Below are 25,681 nucleotides of genomic sequence, written 5' to 3' on the forward strand. Positions count from 1 at the left end.
AGGAGACTGTAGCTTCAGAAAACATTACACAAAATTCATTAAAAATAAGCAGAAGTTGTGTCTGTAGGACCTGTCTTGGCTAAATCAAACCTAAATAAGGAAAAAAAAACCCCTTTCTTTCAAAATTAACAGACACTATAAACAAACTCAGGTTGGAAACTGCAATGCAGAATAAGGGAGTGAAGATAATATCTTTAAATGCCCTTTTGTTTTCAAAAATAAATATTTAATGACTCTCAGATAATGAGTACAGAAGTTAAATTTTATCCAGGAATCCTTCTGAAATGCATCAACCTAAAGAGAGAGAAGGGTGTGGGACGGAAATAGGATTACCACTCAAATCTAAAATGTATCTCTCCAACATTCCTTACTGCAGTCTAGGTGCATATACACGTGAGCTGCCTTTACTTACTGGCTTACTGCTCAGCACATCAGTCTCTACACCATACAAACCCAAATAATGCTGTAAACCCCACCAGCACCCATATATACAATAAAATTTAGCTGGATTTATTCCCTCTGAGGGAGAGGCAAGACCTTCAAAACCAGTAGGGTTTGACAAGTGGTTTTGGCCAGTGGCAACGTGTGTTGTCAGCAGCATTACTGACATGCAGCTATATATGCCATATAGCAAAGACTCTCTCTGGGTGCACTCAAAAATATTTTATATTTACATTTAACTCTTCGCACATAAAATACTGTATATAAACAGACATGCTAAAAAAAGATGGGATTTTAGGTAAAAATAAAAGAACTCTCTGGGAATTATGCTGCAAACTCACTTAAAATTCTTCCATGTGTCTCTCTGCTATTCACCTGCATATGTTTCAGAAGTGTTGTGAATGCCTGAAAAAATTGGACTCTCTTAAGCATGACTGCAATTCTAGATCTTCATCTAAGACTTGGACGAAAACATTATTAGGATGGCACTTAACACACAGAGTAAATAAAAATGATGAACTGCATTACCAATATATCTTGCCATTAGTACTGGATGTAAAGGGAATGCTGCAGACAAAAGAACAACTAAATAGGAATAACTATTTGACAATTTAATTCTGCAAGCACTCAGCAGAGTTGCAGCATCAGGATGAAGGCAGAGGAGCACCAGTGAATGTCAGAATAAGGATTTTGCATATTCTCCAAATCAGTTAAACAACATTTTATAGCTGATAGTTTTGATTTCATACATCATCTAATTCCAATCCTAGTGTCTTTATTATAAAAACTGACTCAAAATATATTTTAATTATTTGACAGAACTAATTGGATCATTTGAAGGAAGGCTGAGAAGGAAAAAAACAAAGACTTACAGCTAGAAAACATCTGTTAGGCTCTGATACCAGCCTCAGCCACATGAAGCAGAGATTTTTGACTATGGCATCAATTTCTATATACTTCTTTGTGATAGAAAGTCTCCTTTTACATTTAAAATAGCAGAATTTGGGGTATTTAAAAAAATGCAGGGCAATATTTTTCAGCTTTCAATAAGTAGTCATAAAATCTCTGCGAATAGCCCCATGCTTTTAACAGAATACTTCATTTTCAATCATTGTGAATGGATGGATTTCCAAAAAATTCAAATTGAATGTCTCTGGAAAGGACCACAGCTTTTGATTACAGTCTGTATATCTTTAATGCCCTTAGTTTAGAGTTTTCTGCTACACTGTCTGTAAAGGCTACTGTTATTGTAGCTATGTGGGTAGAAACAGTCAAGGATTCTCTGCACATCAAATTAATTTCTTAGACAACATGTTTTACAACAGCAGCAGCTCAGCACAATATCCTTTCTAGTTAAAACAGAAAAAACAAAACAAAACCAAACAAAACACAAAATCACAAAAAAGAACCCCACTAAAACCAAACTGAGTCTAGATAAAAGCTTACCATTTATAAGGCAGGCTTTATTAGGAGGCAATCCTCGTATTCTCTACAGCAAAAATTGGAAGATTACATAACAAAGGATTTACTAAGTGATTATGGCCACTGAACAGATGTCCTTCATAATGCTGAAGTTAATTATATTTATAAATGACTGAGTACAGAAATGAAAACAAGTTGCTGTAACCCTATTCGTACTTTTTGTAAAATTTTCTGTCTTTTTAGCCTTCTCACATAGCATTAACCAAGGAACAGGTCATCAATTCAGCAATAGTTACTGAAGTCAAGACAACCATATGGAAAACAGAATTTATGAATAAACACTTAAAACATATGATGAGGCAATGTTACTATTTTAAAACCTCAGTAATCTGTTGGTCAGACAATAATACAAACATTTGAGAAGAAACATGAAGGGTATAAAATGACAATAGTAACAAAAATGTTTCAGAAACCTAGGTTTTCTGAAATAAAATTTACCTTTGAGCCATCCAAACTGATTATCCTGTAGACATTTCTTGTGCTGTCATAGAAGTAGGACACAGTAACAGCATGCTTGCTGGTGGGAACCCAGTTCTTCTTAGTGTTTGGGTCAATCTGGAAGACATGAGCTCGGGTGCTGAAGATGGGTTGTTCCCTGAAGGAGAGAGAGAAGAAATCATTAATCTAATTTGTACATACTACCATTGCACACAAGCTATCTGCCAGTTGAGCCCATTTGGATATACACAAGCTACTCTGCATGATAAACCTTGCCTGATGACTTCTGTATGAGTTGCTGCATAGAGCAGGTAAGTTTTTTAATATATATATGCAAGCAAAATGCAAGTCTTCTAAGGCAAAAAACAACATCCAAACACAGATATCTCTAATATAGATTCAGCATCATCCCATCATCTCCCCAACTCTTCACTGCCCATCTTTCCCTTTAAACTAAATAGCATGAATGCATGTGCAACTTCTCTCATTACACTGCAGAATGTGCATAATTTCAAGTCCACTTCTTCTCCAAAATCTTCTAATACTCTGATTATTTGCATCAATTTTATGCCACAATATGGAACTGAACTGGCTGATTCAATGCAATTACTCTAAAACTAACATTAATTAAGGCCAGGAACATGTGTTGTAAATCCCTCATTCTTTGGAGCTTTACACCTGAAGGTATTTATACAACAATAAATAATACATAAAATAATTTTTAATCATAAATTGCTCAGCAAATAAAATTATACAAGGCAAAAAATCCTTATTGTAATTTAGAATTCACATTTTTTTTCCCCATGACAACTACCAGGGCATACAGCATGGCACATTAATCTAAAAACATCTTAATATCACTAAGATGGTGATATGATACCTTCTACCATAGAGTGACTGTATCAGTGTACAAGGGGAGAGCTGTGGATGCCAGTTATCTGTACTTCTATAAAGGCATTGACACAGCCCCCTACAATATATTTCTCTTTAGATTGCAAGAGATAGATTCAATGAATGGACAGTTTAGTGGATAAGAAACTAGTTGGACCATTATATGTAGAGGGCAGTGATTAATGGCTCAGAGTCCCAGTGGACACCAGTTACAGTATGTTCACCAATGATACGGAGAACGGGACCGACTGCACCCTCAGCAAGCTTGCACTTGACCCCAAGCCAAGTGGTTGACACAGCTGAAGGATGAGATGCCATCCAGAGGGTCCTGGAAAAGCTCTAGGGGAGTGCCCATGGGAATCTCATGAGGTTTAACAAGCCCAAGACCAAGGTGCTGCACCAGGGTCAGAGCACCCTGGTACCAATAGGCTGGGGGATGGACAGATCAGAGCAGCCCTGCCCAGAAGGACTTGGGGGTGCCGGTGGGTGAGAGGCTGGACATGACCCAGCCATGGCACTGCCAGCCCAGAGAGCCAAACGTGTGCTGGGTGCATCCAGAGCAGAGTGGGCAGCAGGGCCAGGGGGATTCTGCCCCTCTGCTCTGCTGAGACCCCACCTGCAGTGCTGCACCAGCTCTGGGCTCCAGCACAGGAAGGACATGGACCTGCTGGAGAGAAGCCAGAGGAGTCCACCAAGATGATCAGGGGTGGAGCACCTCTCCAGTCAGGAAAGGCTGAGAAAGTTCTAATGTTCTGGAGAAGACTCAGGGGAGATTTTACAGCAGCCTCTCAGTACCTAACAAGAGAGGTGGTAGAGGGACTTTTTTATCAGGGCATGCAGTGATAGGTCAAGGGATGATTGACTCAAACTGAAAGAGGGCAGATTTAGATAAGACATTAGGAGAAAATTCTTCACCATGAGGATGGAAGAGGTTTCCCAAAGAAGATGTGGCTGTTCCATCCCTGGAAGCACTCAGGGCCAGACTGGATTGGGCATTGAGCAACCTGGTCTAGTAGAAGTGTCCCCGCCCATGCAGGCAGGTTGGAATTAGGTTATCTTTAATATCCCTTCCAATTCAAATTATTCTATAGTACTGTAGGCTGTCAGTTTTAATTAAGCTACATTTTAATGACAAATTGATTGCTGTACTCTTTAAGAAATACTGCCATCAAATTCCAAATATATTAAGTACCAGGACTTTAATATTGAATTTAACTTTTTAGGTATTTTGACGCTCATTTTCAGGGTGTGAAAAAACATACCCTTTGACTTGCCTTCATTTTCTTTTTAGTGGTATGTTTTTAACACTTTTTTTCCTAAAATAAAAGAAAGTGTGAAAAAACTCACAGAATTTTGGGTACTTGTAGTCAAAGGGGTTTACTTTGGCCTCACTAAAAACTGGTACACATGTGAACTCTCTGAAATATCTCTATTGCTTGGCAGGAAGAGCAACTTTCAGCAGTAGAATTGTATTCCTCAGCTGGGAGCCAAGATTCCTTGTTCACTGGCTGACAGACATGGTGTTGTCCTATGTTGGGTGTTGAATGAAATGACAGAAGCATGCAGAACAGATCAGAAACAGCAAAACAGACTTTGAGTGAAAGATAAAGAAGGAAGGTAGGCCAAGTGGATCAATGCACGTGCTAGTTCTCCACAGAAATGCACCTTCAGCACTAATTCATCTTTTCCTTGTAAATCACCAAGCTATAGGAGATTTCATAAATGTTTTCCTGCTCAAAATCCCTTGCACACAAATGTTACACAAAGGTGACTTGCCTGACTGCCTTTTATAGACCTTTTGTTTAATAAAACAAACTAATTATTTTTGTTATTTTGATTATCTACAATTACATCTTCAATCATACTTAAACTTCAGTTGTCTTCAATATTACATTTATTTTATAATTTATCTCATAGTTAAGCATATGCCAATATTAAGGGATGTGTATTAACATAATGCACCAGCTCTTCAACCCTGGAAAATTAAAGATTCCATAAAAAAATATGGAAACAATCTTAGAAGCGTGACAACTGTTTTGATGAATATTGACATTGAAAGGAAACTATAAAGACTCTGACCATGTTAATGAAAACCCAAAGGAGAACTGAATCCAAGATGTTTAATGAATATACATTTGACCAGCACTGATGCTCAGTTCATTCCTAGTACAGTATATCATATAACTGGGACTTTTAACACAACACAGGTTAAAATTTTAATAAAATAGTAGTAAAAGGTAGGTGAGTACTATACGGCTAAAGTGAGTGTCAGTGAAAGTCAACTGTTCAGCCCCGAGATGCTGCTCTCCAGCACTGCCATGACAAAAATCTTCCACAGCCCCACCCAAATATTCTCAATTTGTTTGATGGTGTGACCTGCATGTTCCTGCTGATCGCTCAGCAGTGCTGCTCAAGATAAACAGAGCACTTTGCAGGGCAGAGTGTGGGTCTGGCATAGGCAGCACAGTCAGGTACAGAACACTATAAATGAAGCCTACTTACACTTCTTTAATCACTTCCGATAAAACTAGAGTTATAATCTTTTCTTCCCATGTTTTAAGTACAGCTTTACTGAATGACAAGCTGTCTTCACTCTGTGGAAAAACCATAGCTCCCTTTGTTAAACAAGTTGGACAAAACATGATTTTGCCAGATTACTGGGGTAATTAGGATTTTTTTTTTTTTGACAACGACACTAAATATCAGATGACTCTAGAATCAGACCACTGTTTTGACACTTGACAATGAACATTTATAAAGATTATTTCTGCAAGCTAATGGAAGTTATGCACTATATATCTACAGGATTAAATGTGTTATAGAACCAGTCTGTGATGCACCACTAAAGTCCTTCAAAGCCACTGTACAATTACATCATCTGTACTTTTCTGTAGCAACATACTATATAGAGCTACTTAAATTTTAGATTTCCTAAAACATCTGTGAACACGTGATGTATAAAACATAAAAATATTTGTAACTTCAGCCAATATATTTTACATTAAAGTTTTGGTCTTACATTATCCCCATTAGGACACAATGCCCTCCCCATCTGAAGTTTCAATCAATCAATCCATCAACCAATCCCAATGAAACAATATTAGTTATAGCAACATTAATTAAATAGGAAGATAGTTTCCTCCTTGCCTTCCTAGAGAAATATATTTTTTAAAAATTATATCTCTATATATGAAAAAATAAGACCCTTATTTTTCACAGGATCACAGAATAAGTTGAGTTGGAACGGATCCTCAAGGATCATTTAGTTCAATTGTTAGCCCTACACAGCACCATCCTCTTATTTTTCTCCATATGGAGTTAAGAAAGGAAGAACAGCTTTAAAGAATAAAAAACAATCCTATAAAAAAAACAAATCATCCTACTGGTTTCTTACTCTTCCCTATCTTCTCCTTTCAGCTTTCTCTTCTTTTTCTTTCATTATCAGAAGGTATTCAGTACTCATTAAAGACTCTAATAGGAACTGAGACAAGAACCCCTCACTAATTACAAAGCAAAGTAATTGATTTTTCCAGAAATATACTGACACTGAACAAAAAGAAAACTAACAAGAATGCCATAGTAACACAGTTTGACTATTAGAAATGTCCGCTCAGGCAAGGCAAAAACATTAAGGCTCATATCCTGCTGTTATAAATTGTCTTAGGCTGCAACATTATGGTGGTCAAACAAAGATTAACAAGAAGGAAGTGCCAAGTCCTCCTGGACTGAGAAGAAATGTGATGAGTAAAGTAGCATAAGAAACATCACTTTAGCAGGCAGAGTCATAACAGGCTTTTCCATCAATATAGAAATTCATTCATTGACACATGATCAGTCCTAAGCTAAGCTTAGGAGATAAACCTGCTTATTACAGTTGAATGGTTTCCAACCACTCTTTCCATGTTGACTCTTAAGTCAGCCTTTACCAAAAAAAAAAAAAAAGGAGACTGCTCAATATGGGAAATGTTACACTAATCAAATATTGCATGAAAGAAGCTTAAGTTAGCAGGTTAGAAAGTACTTTCCTTGTTAATCCATAATTAATATATGTTTCTTTTAAAAAAATAAGTATCTGTTCTTCAACATCTAGTATTTCTACAGCACTAATGGTGAAGAACTCTTTTTGCCTATTTCTTCCCTCACACTATTGTTTACCATGACTCCAAAATTATCTTGAATGCCATAAAACCTGCAATTTCTCAAAGCTGGGATTCCATTGCCTTAGCAGTTCTGAAAACAATAAGGCCACTAGAAAGAAGTATGAACCTCAACAACATTACTTGATGTCTTACTTGCCTTCCCTTATGAAGTGTTAATGATGCTAAGAAACATATTAAAAATTAGATTCAACACAAATTTCTTCCTCCATACTGGCTAAATTGACAGTGTTCCAGCAGAGAAGTTGCTGCACTATGTAGGATGAGGTAATGAACTTCCCTGTGCAGACAGAAGACAAGGCCAAGATTGCAGATGAAGACAAGAGAGATATGGATGATGACTCTTAAGCAACAGCTGGAGCAAAGAACTGCCCAGGCACAAACAGACAGCAGACCCAGAAATAGGCTAACATTGTGTGTCATGGAGGAACTGAATTTAAAAAAAAAAAAAAAAAAAAAAAAAAAGGAACCACCATGGGAATTGCCTGCCACCTGCAAGTTCTAAATTTCTCAGCAGAGGTATTTTCTGCAATCAGTAAGATGAAAAGGGAATGAATAAACATGTGTGATGGGGTATTCTTAACTCAGCTCAGTTTTGATAGTGAAAATTCCATGAGATCCATGAAATGCCTATTTTTCCTGGCTTTAGTGCACATGGAGTCCTCATGCAAGACTGCTTTCAAAACCAGTCCAACAAAATTTGCTTTGGAGATTTTTTTTTCTTGTTGCAAACAGTGCAAGATTTTATCCATCAGGTTTCATCCAAGGAGTTTCAGAGGAAGATGATGCCATATGCAGGCAAAGACAGGACAATATCCCTGTGCTCAAAATGGGAGTGCAACCACACTGCAAGCTGGTTGGAGTGGTGGAGACTGGACAAAAGGTGTGCTGTCCTCATGCCAGTACAGGCCTGGGCACAGCAGTCCCTGCCACACGACAGACGGCATGCTCAGCACAGTCTCTGGCACTCCTGAGGACTGCAAAGGTACCACATGTGTTTTGCAGGTGGTCATTTTGCAAACACTGAATTCTCAGTCTCTGTAACAGCTGTCATCAAAGGAAATTTCTTGCCAGGTTAGGCAACATGAACACTGCACATGGTATTTCAGGCATTTGCTGATTATCCTGAGATTTAGGATATGACAAAGACCTTTTTACTTTTACCAAATGTCAGCATACTAATCCCACAGCTTTCTCCTGATGTCCTGCTTGTCTTAAAAATATTCTCCCCTAGCTCATTTCTGAAGTTGTAGCAAGCTTTTGTTACTCTAAGCAGCTTGAGAAGAGATTCCTGAAAAGAAATTAGGAGAGTGATTAAAAGTGCAGCTCTAGTCAAAACTAATTCATAAACTACAGCATCGAAGCAGTCAGTGCTGTTCAAGGAGTCTGAGTCAACAATCTCTGCAAACAGTTCAAAGCAACAGGAAACCACAGCATTTTCTGTGTTCATAAAAATGCTTTGAGGTCTGATAAAAATTGTATACATTTGGGGAAAAGTATTGCATAACACTGGCTTTCATTGTATGGAGACTGCTCTGAAATGTAATCTTTTTCTGGACTGTAACTTTTTCAGGAAGTAACTGACAATACCACCTTGAAGTTAAAATTATATGTAAAGTTGAACAAACACACTCAGTGGCCTTGGCTAATGCTTACAACTTCAGATTTTGCTCTTTGTCTTACACACAGCTTTCATGTACGATGTGCATGTAACAATAATAACTTTCATATCTCAAAGCAATTTTTGAGATAGATGTCAATCTCTCCCATACCACTAATGGTTTATCTAGTCCTACACCTACATTCTTAGACCAGTTTTCCATTAGTTTGAATCAGGTTTATTTGAAGTCAGCAAATGTTTAAAAAGTGGCTACGAGAAAGCTTGTTTTCTGTGGACAGTTAACACATATGCCTGCCTATTTATCTATAAAGTTCAAAATACAAACTTTCAGACTGTGCTCTGTAGCTATGTAACATTGTACAAGCAGTACTTTCAAGCTTTGCACAAAGTTGCTTTGTTTCCATTTCAGAATCAGTTTTTAGTATTAGATCATTAAGCACTTAGGAGTTAGCATAACCTCTGAAGTAATACCTGCCATTTTTCAGGATTTGAGGGGAGAAAAATTATCTAGAGAATTTCACTAAACCTGTTAGGTCGAGTAAAAATACATTTACCATACCACACCAGAGGCATAATTATATACTGTCCATTACATTTTCAAGGGCCTCAAGTTTTAACCAATTTGCTACAGCTTGAAGTAGGATATTGCACAGTACTTAAAGAGACACAAGGTACAGGAAGTCAGTAGAAAATAATTTAGTGATTACCAGAAATCTGTTATCTTTGAAATGTTAGTGTCTCTATAAAGTCTAGTGAAAACCTGTGAGTATTTGGACAACAGAAGGAAAAGTTGCACTTTATTTGCATACCTTGATACCCCACACTTTTGAAAAGAAAAAAAAATACCTAATAAAAACCCAAACAAAAACCTTGCAACATTTTAGAGGTATGTATACTGCTATTTTATACAAACCAAGTTAAATTTGATGTCTATGAGCAGACAGAACTCTACTTAAGTCAGCAATTACGGATTTTCATTAGCAGAAAAACTGTTCATTGTGATTATTGCATCAATTAATAGAATTTCCAGATTACACATCAGACAAGTCAGGAAAGCACATAACTTTAAATATTTCTGAAATAAATTCCTTTTGGAAACATTTTAGCACATCCACTAAGGTGGGGGGCATCTTCAGAAGGGTATCAGAGCCATGGTGAATGGACTAGAGCACAAATGATATGAGGAGCACCTGAGACCCCTGGGGGATACAGCCTGAAGAAAAAAAAGAGGCTAAGGGGAGAAATCATCCCTGTCTACCACTGTCTCAGGTGGGGGTCATTCTCTTCTCCTAGCTAAAAAGTAATGTGATGAGAGGAAATGGCCTCAGTTTGTACCAGGGAGATTTAGAGTGTGTATTAAGGAAAAAATATTTATGTTAAGGGTTATCCAGCTGGGTGCCCACAGTAGTGGTGGAGTCATCATTCCTGCAAGTGTTGAAAAAGCATTTGGTATGGCACTTGAGGACATGTGACCATGGTGCTGGCTCCAGGTTCATTGTTGGCTTTGGTGATCTTACAGGTCTTTTCCAACCTTAATAATTATACAATTCACATGTATGCAATCCTATAAAACAGTCTGTTCTGGGGAACAAATGGATGACTCTATATATACTAATCTCAACCAAATGTTCAGGAAGCCCATACATGGTACCTTCCAGAGAAGGAAGGGAAAGAAAAGAGATAGAGAAGTTTCCTACAAACAGATACTGTAAGACAACACTTAAAATGTATTGCCATCACATGAAACCCCAAGAGTTAGGATCACCATACCTTGCAAAATAAAACTCCTGCTATTAAACAAATATGAAGACAAACGAGAAAGTTTACCTAACCTCATTCCTCTTCTGTCTGAGTTTCCCATTTGTAAGGGACTCGTGAAGCATCTAATAGAAGAGTAAAGAGCTTTTCCCACAGCACTGATGTGCATTCAGCTGTAGGACAACACAGGCATTACAGTCTCGCAAATTCAGAAACATCAACAGCATAGAAGGTGTCAAAGTTGCAAAGCTGAGGACAAATCAGCGCCCAGTACTTAAAATTAAGGCTTATATTGTAGAGCAAAGAAAAATCCTAACAAAACTCTTACGGTTTTTGGTATAATGACAGTGAATATGGAGCAGTTTATACTAAAGATTAATAAAGCTATCTGTAAGTTATCTATAGGGCAGTCTTAAACTGATTTTTCTTTTCTTTTTTTTTTAAGAAAAAGAAAAATAAACACTGGATTTGCTTTCACTTCTGCAATTCCCTGGGTTTGTTTTAAATGCCTGCTCTCCAATGTCCCAATATGCTCTTATCACATGCTGCTCAAGTTCAGCAGGTACGTAACCAGCTGAAATGTTGCAGGAAGGATTCAGAACAATAACTTATCACTGACTGTAAAAGGTACTGGCATAGCTGAATGATGGTGCATCTCTCTAAGGTTTTCTTTTTTTTGTCCTTCCACACAACCTGAAAAGTTCATTTTCATACCAGGAATCAAGTGAGGGTTCTGGGAAACAAATCAGGTAACAAAAAGTGTATTTAAGTACCCAGATCTCCCACTTCAGTTTAGTAACTTATTCCAGGGATACAGGTATCTTCAGAATTTTTCTAGATACCTAAGTGATTATTCTTCTAAATTGTGCAAGTAAGTGGACAAAGGTATCTCTAAATGAATTATTATCTTAAATTTGTTTTAATTACAAATTGGATAGAACTAACCACTAGCTTTTAATGACTTAAGAGCAGTTAAGCTATGTTAAATTGAATTTTAGAATAGATACTTATCTGTAGTGAAAATACTAAGAAATTATAATAGCAAAATACTGCATTTTTTTCTTGAATTTTGCTCTGTTTGAAAATTCTTGTCTGGAGAGGAGTTATTCTATTTTTAGAACAAGACAATTTTAAGATGTACAGCTATTTTACACATCTAGTCACTAAAAATATTTATCAGAAGTAAACAAAACAACCCAACTTAATGTCAGGTTCTAGTCTATGAACAAAGAATCCTGAAACAACAGTGTAATGAGACATTTCTGCAAGAAGTCTAGATATTAACATTCCTGCAACAGCCCTTACATGCTAAGCTGTTCTGCATGTGGAATTAGAAATGAACAGGCAATGAATGGACTAAAAATATTTGTTTCTGTCCATTCTACAGCAAGGAAATCCAACTAAGGCACTCTTGCAATACAAGCAGAAAGGTGAAGAAAACAGAAAGGAAGAAATACGGCTATTCATGCTTGTTAGTAGAATAAGTTTAGAAAGGCCCAAAAGCAATCCACAACCAGGCCTTCCTGCTAGTTCCTTGATATTCTCTGTACAGAGACAATTTCTCCTTTGGAATCTTTATCTAAAATCTCCCTGCAATGAAGTTCTGACAGTCAGACTACTCTTACAGAACTCATGCAAATATTTTAAAGGGAGAATATTAATCAGTTTAACTGCTTAGCTTGAATTTCTACTGGTAGTTCACACAGAATTTTAATACAAAGTCACGTGACAAGTTATAGTTTCCTGTCTTCATGCAACACAGTTTTCTTGAGGTTAAATGAATAGATACTTTCTATAGACATGATCCTCAGGAACAATATCTATAGTCTTCAGAACAACTACAAGAGCTACAATTTTAAGTGGAGTAAAAAAACAGAAGAAAAAAAAATAAAGAAACCCCTTACATCAGCAGCATAAACACAGCTCTCCAAACAATAGAAGCAGAGAGAACAAGCACAAAGTTGTTTTTGGACCCCCAGACACTGCTAGTGAGGCAGGAGTTCATGTACTGCAGCACTCTTATTTCCAGGTGAATAGAGAAAGATGAGGAAAATGAGGAGAAAGGCTCTAAATGGGACACAATTTTCAACCTCTGCCATCTCCAGAATGCAAGCCTATTCGTGACCTGCATGTTTTCCTTTTTATATTTCACAAACACCCCCAAATTAATTTATGGATTCTTTGAGATCCAAAGTTCAGTAGCTTCCCTTGCAAAACACTTCAGTTTTATGCCACTCACAACGAAACAAGGTGAGAATTAAGCTAAACTGCATAGGGCCACTTAGCTGCCCTTGCTGAGGCCCAGACAGGTAAAAACAGCATCTTGCAAGGTTTTGACATTAGTCATAGTGGTTGGTGGGATTTAAGGTTAATAAGACAACAGTGGTAGAAATGCCACCCATAGAAGCAGATTCAGAAAACTGGCAGACTGAAACTCCTCACTCTGTTCTGACATGAAAGCGTAAGACTGACTATAAATGAACATCCTCTCTTCTAAAGTATGGTTAGATCAGTTTAGTGGCTGCAATAGAATCTTTCAGCAGCACTGACAAGGGTCACTGTGCACAGGTAGTGCAGGATGACAAATGTGAGAACAGAGGGATAGCACTAGGACATGAAACTATGTAGATCACTTAAATAATAAGAGTGGCAATCCCACATCATCTTACATTCCATAAAATACAGCAGAGTTCAAGGTTAACATGGTATTTTCTGATTTGACATTGTGTGATTTTGCATGCTCCATCAAGTCTCATCAATGCCTATGACAAGAATTTCTGTTCTGATGGCTGTATTTCACAGCTATGAAGCAAAGTGGCAAAGCTGGAGCTTTTGACAATAGGCTGATGAGAATTCTGGAATCTAGAAAGTAATAGAATACAAAAGCACAGAATCAAGTCATCATGTGTTTCCATTGAGATAAACAGCAATTATATGGTAAACACTGATACTATTTAAAAATTAGTCTAACTGCTGTTTTTCCAAACATCTTTGACTTTCAGAGACAACACTAAAATAGTACTAGTCATAATTTTGTTATTAATAAGATCAGATATCTTGGCAATTTGTTAACAGCAGAAAAACCAAGGAATGCATATCTTCCTTGTTTATTACTCTACATTTGGAATTTGTCTTGAAGATATGTCTGTACTAAAATGAGGTTTCCTCATTTGACACCACAGTCTTTAGCAACTTCTCTTTGCTTCTTAATAGCTTTAATTCATCCAATTAGAAGTTTAGAATCAATAAGGTGGTGGTTCTAAATTTTTATTCTGCTTCCCTGCAGAACTTTATATAGAAACAGTCACACCTCCTTACCACTTCTCACCTAATCAACCACATCCACTCCATCTTTTTCCACATCTCCAGGTTATTAATTTTGACATGCCTTCTCCATGTAAAAATTTTTTCTTTTAGTGAACCTGGCACTTGTCATGTCATTAATTTCCAGCTTAAAACCCATAAACAACATATTTGACATTAAGAATTTGTCAGTTAATAGTCAGTTTAAAGAGCTTCTGCACTTAACTCTCAAAAATAAACATCCTGAAATAGGTGTGTTGCACTAGCACAATCACATGTTGACTGCAGACACCTCAAAGCTGAACTCTTGCTTCCATCAGCACCAGTGGAAATATCAGAACTTACACAAGGATGGGCTGAATAGATACACATTTCATCACCAGCATCTGATCTTCAAACAACTTGTAATCCCAACTAGAGTGCTACAGCTGCACACTAGGTTTCAAATGACAAAAGATAATTACTGATCCACATCAAAAGACGAGAATTTGATCATTTTATTGGTATCAAGGAACTGAATTAAACTCCTAGAAAGGTAAACAAATTAATTTTATATACATAAATAACCAATCAATTTGAATCACCCATTGAGCACTACGGGAACTTCACTTCAGGAAATTCACTTCAAGCATATTATTACCATGCCAGCAAGTTTCTCCCTTCTGATAACTTACAGCCGAGTAAACACTATTGAATTTTGGAATGCAGTGATTGAACCTATATTGACCTGTAACTGGGAGTTCCAGGTCTGTTTCTCCTATTGTTCACAGCACACTTACACCAAACATTCGCCAAACACTCAAATAGGTATCCTGACAGGTAATACAGTTTGCTCATTGCATCACTGAAGGTATTCCTAAGACAGCTCCAAATCCTGTCTCTCCCATGACATGCCTCACACTGTCAGGCAACCTCCCACTGTAGTGAGATGCAAAATGATAATAAAGGACAAAATTCATTTTTAAATACACTAGTAGGAACACACATGTGCTCTGCACAGCCCATTACAGCAGCTGACAAAGGAAAAGTTGACAGGTCTGCATAGTAAGCATCAGCCAAGGAATTGTGCCAAGTGCTGTGCCATGGGGATGAACCGCAACAGGCAGAGAAGGACAGCCACACCTGCATTAGCTGTTCATTCCCTTAATAATCAGTTTATGAGCACAGTCAATATTGTCTAATTGACCTCAGCAAGGCTTTCCACACCACTGCTCACAACATCTCATACAAAATCTCAGGGATGTGGACTGAATGAGTGGACAGTGAGGCTGATTGCGAACTCACCTAATGGCAGATCCCAGAGGGTCAAAATTAGTGGCAAAGTTGGAGGCCTGTCCCTAGTGGTGTCCCCTAGGGTTCAATACTGGGCCTTGAACTGCTTTACTTGTTCATCCTTGACTTGTAAAAAAGGGGCATATTTCTCCTCAGCAAATTCAGTTATGACACTATGCTGGGAGGAGTGACTGACACCTCCGAGTGCTCTGCAACTCTTCAAAAGGACTTCAACAGGATGGAAAGATGAGCAGAGAAAAACCATCTGAAATTCAACAAAGGCAAGAGCAGGGTCCTGCAGCTGGGGAGGAACAGCCCCAGGCACCAGCACAGCCTGGGGCTGACCTGCTGGGGAGCAGCTCTGCAGAGAAGGGCCTGGGGCTCCTGCTGGACAACAAGCTGCCCATGAGCCAGCAGCGTGTCCTGGTGGCCAAGAAATCCAACGGGATCCTGGGGGACATTGGCAGGAGCATTGCCAGCAGGGGAAGGGAGGTGATCCTGCCCCTGCACTCAGCTCTGGTGAGGCCTCACCTGGAGTGCTGTGTCCAGGTCTGGGCTCCTCAGGACAGGAGAGACATGGAGTTGCTGGGGTGGGGCTGCAGGGGCTACAGAGATGATGAGGGGTCTGGAGCATCTCTCTTATGAGGAAAGCCAGGGGGAGCTGGGGCTGTTCAACATCAAGAAGAAAAAACTGAAAGAGGAACTCATGAGTGGATATAAGCTTTGGAAGGAAGTGTGCCAAGACAATGGACCAGTGGTGGACCATCTTAGTGGTTCTGTGCAATATAACAAGATGCACAGGAAATTCCATCTGAATAAGGAAGAACTTTAACTGTGCAGGTGACCATGAACTGGAGTAGATTGTCCAGAGAAGTTGTGCAGCCTCCCTCACAGGAGATATTCAAAAACTGTCCGGACACAACCCTGTGAAATGTGCTCTGGGATGACACTGCTTGAGCAGGGAGGTTGGACAATGTGACCCACTGTGGTCCCTTCATATTTCATACATTCTGTTATTCTGTGAAGAGGACAGTTCTGGAAACACAAAACAGCATCAGTACTACCCTCAGGTAGCGCTACTGAAATAATGTAAAGGAAACATTTCCTCACTGACAGCTCATGCACTTTGATTGTGCTGATGGAAGCTGGTAAAGACAGTATTATGTGCTGTACTGTAATGTGTGTACTGTGATAGCAATCACTTTGCAAACAGCATTTCAAAATTTAGCTTATACATCTGAAAGGCGCTTATGATAACCTTAGTTCTAACCCCAATATAGCAGCTGGGTGTCAGGGCCTAACTCATACAAAAATAACTTTAAAAATTCCGGTCTCAGAACATTGCTTAGCATTTTGACAAACTGAGCAAAAAATAATGGGTACCATACAGTTGATGCAGTAGTTTTAACTCAAATTGCCTACCTTAGAGGCCTATATTTACTACCTCAATAAAAATATTCAGTAATAAATGCATGCTACTACAGTTAAGAAGCACCTAATCAAAGAGCAAGAACCAGTGTTTGTTAAGAGCTAGTTATTTCAGCATGACCTTTTTTTGTGAACAATTTTCCTCACATGGTACCTGAATGAACTGGTAGGGTTCCATGCCTTCAAAAACCTATGTGTGAAACAAGAACTAGAAAGGCCTCCCTCACTCCCACCTGTGCATAAATATCAGAACAGATACTAAATGTAAGAAACCAAGCTGTTTCTGTATCCATTAAATAAACCAAGCAGGTTCATTAGTTACTTACAGAATGCTTGCATTGCAAAGTCAGTTTTAAAGAAAGCTGCATGTAAAAACATTTTATAGATGCATGGTAAACATGGTCTAGTCTTCCCAAACTAGAGCACTTAGGTGCTCCCATGGTTATGTCCAAAAGAGGCTTAACTGAAGAATCAAATACTAGTCCATGTAGCAGAATCTGCCGTTTCCCACTCACTAGCAGACTTCGTGTTTATAAACAGACTGGTTAATATAACAAATAGAAATACCATGAGCAGGAAGTACACATACCACAGTTAATTGCAAAAATTTTTCCAGTGTTGCAAGCAAATGAAGAGTAAGAGTTCTTCAAGAAACAAACAGCATACATATAAGAAAAAAATATCTAGGGTCTCCTGAATAAGCAAAGTCTTGGGTTTCACAAAAACATTAGCCAGTGGCAGAAGTACCAAGACAAGAAGCAAACATGATGGTGGAGCAGAAGGTAACCCTTGCAAGATCTAGATGTGGATTCTATCTGTAAAGGCTGACTTAGTACAAGTGACTTGAGGAATAATATGTCCATCTCTGAGCACTCAACAGCAGAAGTATTCTTTAAATGTTGGATTTGTTGTTGTTACTAAAGAGGAGAAGGACTCTTTAGATATATTTTAATGCCAAATGAAATTGTTCTTTGTAAGAAGAAATTGTTCGTTGTAAGAACAATTAGGGAAGAAGCAGATTGTATTTCTTTGTCTAAAACTTCACTCCAGAATAATATTAATTCTCCAGTTCTGCTAACAATAAAAGTGGCATATTGAAAAGGACCCTATAATATGTGTCATCATTTCATCCCAGTAATAGAACTGTTCTAGTTTTTGTTGCAGTCTGATTTTAAAAGCTATAATCAATGTGGACAAAAGAGGAAGTTTTGTTGGTTTTTTAAAAAATTTCTATGTCACATTTAAGCTCACCAAATACATAATTCTCAGTAAAAACTACTTCAGATCTCAAGTAGCCCATTAAGATCTATTGTAAGAGATGTTGCAGCATTTACATTCAGATATGAGATTATCTTAGGGAATCTAGTATTCAGTTTTCATTTCACAAGATTTAGCCAAAATAGACCATTATTTAATCATATACTTCAGCACCTGTGTGTTTTTAATGAAATCTTCTCAAAGATCCTTTGAGTTCTACTATCATGTGTAGCAAGACATACTATTTGAGCTGTGCAGTACTTCTGAAACCATTAGTATCCAGGACTCAAATCAGCAGCATACCATCTATTCCCAAGCACTGCTAATTGTTTCCTGGTAAAATTCAGTTCCTACGTATGTCTAGATGTAGAAACAGAACTTTCACCTGAACATTGAAAGAGCACTTTGAAATCAGTATCCAGAAGCATCACATACAGTCAGTGAAAAACCCAAGTAGTGCAAAAGCAGAGGTTAAAGCCAATCTTTCAAATATCTGCTTAGGACCCCAGTTTACTCCATACAGTCATTTGACAAGAGATACACAGCACATATTATTGTATATGCTTATTTTTGTTAGCATGAAAAGTATACTAAGTATACTAAGATACCTGCCATGGCTGTGTACTCCACAGTAAGTCATACTGGAGAAAACACTGTTTTTCTAGTAAGTGAAAGTTTTAAGATTAATTTAGATATCACTTTTAAGGGAATTTTTGTTGCAAAACACTGTTTTCTCCAGTATCACATAGGACATTCTTTCAGAATTTTGTACAGACAAGCCAAGGCTAGATGAACAGGCCTAAGAAGTAGGCCTAAGATTTGTGAGAATATGTGTCACAGATGATTAATTTTACTAACACTTCACTATAAAGTGTTGACCATTCAAAGCTTATTCTTTAGTTTTCAAAACTCAGGGAAGATCCCATCATATGTCCCATTACAAGAAGAGCTTCAAAATTAATTATGGATCTAAGACTACAGCATACTATTATAACAACAAGTAATTCAAAAGCACATTAAAAACCCAAATTCTGTACCCCACAAAACAGCCCATTATGGTTTGGGCTTAGCAAATTTGCTTGTTTGGGTTTGGCAAAAAAATTTGCTTGTTTGGGTTTAGTTTTGCTTTACTAAAAAAAATTTTCAGTGAGGAAAAAAATACAGTTTCTCAATAAGATGAGATTCAACCTAGTGGACAGTCACAAAAAAATCTTTCCAGACCTAAGCTTCAAAATGGAGGAGCAAAGCTCAGCACGGGTAGGTCTGAGTTCAGACCTTTTCAAACTTGCCACCAGGATAAACAGACACTGCTGTTGTAAAAGGTAGGTCTATCCCACTTGCAGTGGCCCTTCCCTCATGCACACCCCTGTATTTGCAGTTAGTCAGGTTACAGTACTGACATAGCTCACTGCACAAACATTGGTGCTGTAGGAGGTAAGTGGAAGAAGCAGTGCTTGTCTTCTGTGGTTCCCACTATTTGGTGGCAAGATCTGTGAAAATTTAATGATCAGGATGTTGGCAAATAGCACAACCACAAACAAAACTGCCTCTAAATCATCTACATGTATGTGAAGGAAGAAGAAAAACCTGAGAGGAGCTATGCATTTTAAGTTCTCCCCTCCCATTACAGAAAATGAGTGACGCAGTCAGCTTAAGTTAGCTAACTTGGTAACTTTAACTTGGAAAAAAAAAAAAAAAAAAAAAACATGACTAATTACTGGAAATGTCAATATATGCTCGTATCTGGCAAGCCAACATCATCCATTGCATGCTTAAATAGTATCTTCCTAGACAAAGTTTCTAATGATGGCCAGCATTCACCACTACTTGCCACCAAAGAAGCGCATCAGAGTGCAGTCTGTCGCCAGAAGCATGATTATGATGCAGTTCCAGAAAATCAATATAGTATTGAAACACAGTTCCATTACTTCACCAAATGGAGTAATGCCACTACCAGGACTCCGGGTAGATAAAACAGAGCTCAACACTGCATAGTGCAAGGAGCAGGCAGAATAAACCCACAGCTCCCTCTAGCCTCTTCTCCCCTCTAATATTTCTGTCCTGGACATAATACTAATTTTGGTGGATCTCACATGGCTGAGCCTTGAGAAATATAAAAAGCTTGAAACAGAATGGTGAGAAGTAGTCTACTATCAAAACTGGATATAAAAGCAGATTTTTCATAATGCAGTGCTTTCACACCCATTACACCTACCTTTATGACTAAATATATCTGAAAAAGCCTTGCAGGGAGAACAGCACAAAACCCTGAACCGGAAAGGATGCTCTTCGAATTTCTTTTTTTTTTTTTTTTTTCAGAAAGCTTTCACCTAAGTAGGGCTTTTAAATAGGGCATTTAAATACGTGTTTCATGGTATCTTTAAAAAAGAAGAAAAATAAATGAGGACTGGGTTTTTTCCACTTTAAATAATACTTTTGTTCCTTTGTTCACTGCCACAGTTAACTGTTACTAACACTATAACCACACATATGGTGAAGCCTGATAGTCTTCTCCAGTGTCAAAACTGTCTCAGATACAAAGCACACATTGGCAAAGCACAGACTCATATACTCATGCAAGGTCCGTTTCAGACCTGGTTGCAGCCTGGCTGGGTATGAACACGCCACACTGGTTTCCTTGCTAAGCAACTCTTAACTTTTAACTTCTGGATTAGCAGAGACCTCGGTCCTTGGTAATTACTTTAGGCTCAACAGCTTCCAAATTACAGACATCTAAAGGAGAAGAAAAACTAAGTTCTAGTCAGGTTGAAGTATCTTCATTTTTTTACAGTCTGGAATACTTTGGAAAACCATAGCCTCAACCAAAACAACCTATACTAATGAGAAACTACCAATAAATTAGTGTTACAGCATAGATAATGCTCTTCTCTGAAGTACACTAGTGCATGGACACAGATTTGAAAGGCAATTGATTTAAAGAGTGATTAGCTAAAAGCTTCAAATCAAACTACAGTTTTTTATGAGACAATCATAAAGAATAAATGTTTTGCAACAAAACTTCCCATAAAAGCGATATCTAAATTAATCTTAAAACTTTCACTTACTAGAAAGGCAGAAATACTCTGCTCAGTTCAAGCTAAGTATCAGGGCCCTCCCTGATTAGAAGCGTTGACCTGTTACAGAATTGCAAGCCATTGCAATCTCTGCGGCTCCACAAACTCTGTATTTCCTTAGATACTGGCTCAATATACACTTGAGTCCTGCAAAGGTTGTGGTAGAGCAAGCACTGTTTTGGAAAAAGAAATCACAAGAACACACACACAAAGAACACACACATAGCAATGTTTGCCTTGAGACACTGAGAATAAAAATAATCTCAACATGATGAATCAGAAGGACTTAAATGTACATTTTTAAGAAGTAGGATTTTTCCTAAAGGGTTGGCCTATAAAATCTTAACAATGCATGGAAGTACCTTAAAAGATCAATTACAATCTTAATTTATGACAAATTCTTTCACTAGATCAGCAATCTCCCCCTCATGAGGCTCAGGACACGTTTATGTTTTGCCAGGCCAGAAGATGTAGTTCATATTTCTCGTGCTTGTTCTGAAGTCATAAACTGATTGTGACAGAATATAATTAAAGTATTGTAGAGGTCTACATATAATGTTCTCTGAAAAGTAGTTTATTAACCATTTCAGGCTGACTTCCATGCAGTCTGTGTTGGTATTTATACATTACTAATTCTTTACTGATAATCAAGTTTTGTTAGTGTCATCTGTAGAACCTGTTAGACTCTCCATTTTGCTACAGAAGACAGCATAAACTACTTTGCTACCATTGCTTTCACACAATAAGAATCTCATTTTACCCCTGAGACAACCAGGAATTGCAGTAACACTGAACTACTGCCAAGAAGCTGTACCTTCTACTCTACTATCTGCAGTATTTCTGTGGAACACAGCTGATGGAAGTGTTGCTAAAACAAAGTTTGGGGAAAGCTACCATTAAAACTTGTGGGAGAAAAACAGGTTAAAGAATTTGAGTCTGGACAAATTCAATGATCAACAATACTTTCATCTCCCAACAGCTTTACAGTGCTCATGTCTTGTCACCCAGATACAGAAAGCAAACTGAAACATTTCAGGACAAGACCATAGTTTGTCCCATTTAAAGAAATGCCTTGGACTAACTGCACACATTTCAAATAGTGTAAGATCTAGGAGTGGATCAACCAGTTGCAGACCACCAAAAATTAAAAAACTTATTTCTAGGCAAGTGCAGCACTAACAAGTATACCCTAAAACATTAATCTTTCTCAATATTCTCCAGCCAGCTTAAAAACTCTAGGATTCTAATTCTGTCATCTCAAACTGACATGTATCATAACCACCTTTACTAAGATAACATACTAAATATAGTCCAACAAAACTGAAGATGAAGCCTTTTTAAAGACACCTTGATTGACATGACATGACACAGACGAGCACATCTTCCAGAAGCTTTTACCCTGTAATTCCTTACAATTCAGCATGAATGATGGGAAAAGCAAATAGCAAATTTAGGTATTTGTGCACAGCCATCATGCAAAGGCCATCATGGGAAGTAGCAATAGAGAGATTACCTATCAATAAATGAGAAATTAATACTAGATATTATGTTTAATAATAATAATTTCTTCATCCCTACCATAGTTCACCACTGTGTATCTTCCCCATTGTGTCTGAAGTGTATTCATTTTAGCCTAACCAACAACTGCATTACTGTCTCTGCTTCCCCTGCTCACAGACTGAAGTACTAGCAGTACCAATGACAACAAAAATACAGCAATGGTTCCAGTTTATAACACAGTACTTACCTGATCAATGCATACAACAGCCTAAACTGCTAGTATAAATCCTGAGTATGCTTTAGAGCTGTTACTTGAGGATTTTTAATGCCATCAGACTTCCACTCAAAGAAGACTGATTGTGCAATACTGACAATGAACACATGAATACGTTATCAACTAGGACAGAACATAGTTTTTACACAAAATCCATGTTTCCCTGTTAAAGAATGCTATATTGTATGTGGTCAGTCCAACAAAAGGTTGTTCACAATTTACATCACTCAACACCACTATATCACTCAACAGAAACTACTGATAAGAACTTGCCTTTACGCAACAGGAATGAGGAACTGGGAGAAGCAAGACAGACTGGCAGATAGAGAAACAAGACTGGACATCCTGTGCGTCTGGCCTATAAAAATCCACAGGGCTTGATACACTTACCTTCTGTGAGATGAGAGATAGGCACAGACATACAGGATACAGCACTAAGAAAGTGCCCTGAACTACTCTACATTTCTCCAGTTTCAAGTTTCCCAAAAAAATGTGTAATAGCAGCACTGGCCCAATGCCCAGTTACTCACCAGTTGGTTTCCACCATACACCCAGTGCATGGCTTCCCTAAAGGTATTGCACATGCCAAACAGTCTGAACTACACCAGCAGAACAGTGAATTCCCCATTATATGAAAAGAGACCAAGAAAGACCCTGCTGGTTTGGCAAGCCAGCTTCTCTTCCCCAAGTTTTCTGTGTTCTAACCATTGAAATAGGTGAGCTCTCCACCAGTCAGGTACTACAAGTCTACAAGCTTACACAGCATAGCAGCACCCATTAAATACTGAATGTAATACACAGACCACCATGTGACCCAGTACATTGAATTTCCAATGATTTTGCAACTTGCTTCTAGAACACTCAATTTTTAGATCTTAGAAGAGTATAGAGTATCAACTGCTGAATTAAAAGTCCAGTGCACTTTGGTGTAGAAATACTCTGAAATCCATGGGCACTTGCATATAGAAATTAATAAAAAACAGCTACTGAATCAAGACTCTGCTCTGAACAGAAAAAAATGTCTGATATCTAACCACAGATCCACTAAGTAGGTGCTGGCTCTGGCTTGGGTGTGCTCACTCAGATTTACAGAGATGTGGAGTTATAATCACATATTCCTACATTTTGGGGTTTGTCCTCCTCATTAGAAGATGCTCTGCAAAGGAATTCTATAGTGCAATACCCCAAAGAATACTGTCTAAAGTGTCTTTAAAATATTCGCTAGCAGATTTAGTCTTCTTGACCTTCATGTACCAAGACGCTACTCAAGTCATCACACCAACTGTGTTTTTAAAGACTATTTCAGCTCTCTACCAATTGGGATTTGCACTGTTTATTAAGAAGCTCCGACACTAAAACACCAGAACTGGAGTTCAGGAGACAAAATGTTTGCTTGTCTCCAACAGCTCAGTGGATTTGTAATATGATACGCGTAAACCAAATATCTACAAACACAGTACTGATTTTAAATCAATAAGAAGGTTTCCACTGTTTTAATTTTACATAATCCTGTGCCTGACTAGCAATTTTAATATATCCCAAAAAATTATAATATTATTTAGACTTTTGGCAGAAACATCACTTTCTTGGATATGTAGACAGCTGCAAGTTTGGGTTTATTCTGTTTGGTTTTTTTTAATGGAAAGGAAGACAACAGAAAAATAAAAATTAGCCTAAGCAGCAAGGAGTCATTTCTTCCTACATACTGACCTGTGACCCCCAGTAATAGGACAGAGACAAGGACACAGCTGCTATCCCCACACATGAAAGGAAGTTAATAAATTGAAGAATTCAAATGCCCTAAACAGCTTGAGAAGACATTTGTAACTCCCATAGTAATACTTGAATTTCAAATCCGAATTCCTAAATGACCAAAATACAAAGGACATGATTTGTAACTTCTGTAGACTCAGAATATCTGACTCCACCTTGCAGTTTGCCAGATTATACCAGTTTTCTGTTGCTTTGGAACAGATGAGTTTCCATTCCATTATCAGATAAACCTGGTAGCATAAATTATTTTTTCAAATCACTATACAAATTCCTAAGGATACGACTGTGGAAAGTTTTCATAGGTATCTATGCCCCATTTTTATCTACCAATTTATATGAGCCCTGATTAATTTTATAGATTTCATTCCTTCTCATTTCCTTAAGATCTCAAGTGGATTCCCGAGTTTACTAGGGAACCTGCTGTGAAACAGATTTCCTTAGAGCCTTTAATTTATTGAGAAATACCCATGTTGCTCGATATTCTCTGAAGACACCAGAAGAGTGGAAGCGAGCCTTCGCTGCTCTGGAATTTCACTCTAGCGCACTGAGTTTAAAGCACTCGTTTTCAGGACTGAACATCGCCTAACAACCCGGGAGAGGTCCTCACGGTGGAGAACTGGGAGCCGAGACGGCTCTTCCAGAATTCCGATGTGGGAGACAAACCTCTGCGGATCGCGGTGCGCCCCTCACGTATCGCACTGCTCTCCCCTCACCGGGCTGATGCACGGCACCGACTGCAGCAGGATTCCTGCTGCTGGCGCACCCCGCCAGCGAGACCCCTCGACTCCGTGCGCATCCAGCAGCGCCCACGGCTCCGCGGGCGGCCGCTCCCACCCCCATCCCCGCCACCAGCCCGGCGGCCCCCGCGACATCCTTACCCCATGGCGGCCGGCAGCGCCTGGCACCGGTGGTGCCGCGTCTCCGGGGCGCTCCTCGCCGCGCCGGCAGCTCTGCAGCCCCGTGGCGGCGGGGCCGCAGCTCTGGGCTCGCCGCAGGTGTCGGGGGCCGAGCG

The 25,681-nt window shown here is 38.5% G+C and overlaps 1 protein-coding gene across 1 annotated transcript in view; it reads right to left on the bottom strand.

Annotated features, from left to right (window-relative positions):
- The window catches only part of HOMER1 (homer scaffold protein 1), an 88,309-nt gene extending 62,628 nt beyond the window's left edge, over window positions 1-25,681 (bottom strand). The window contains exons 1-2 of the mRNA XM_079330206.1: window positions 25,548-25,681; window positions 2,362-2,518 (exon numbers count right to left, since the gene is read on the bottom strand). Coding sequence (XP_079186332.1) covers window positions 2,362-2,518; window positions 25,548-25,552 — 162 coding nt within the window. The 5' untranslated portion in view covers window positions 25,553-25,681. The remainder of the gene's footprint in view (window positions 1-2,361; window positions 2,519-25,547) is intronic.

This window comes from Erithacus rubecula (genome assembly GCF_903797595.1).
Source record: "Erithacus rubecula genome assembly, chromosome: Z".
Taxonomy (NCBI): Eukaryota; Metazoa; Chordata; class Aves; order Passeriformes; family Muscicapidae; genus Erithacus; species Erithacus rubecula.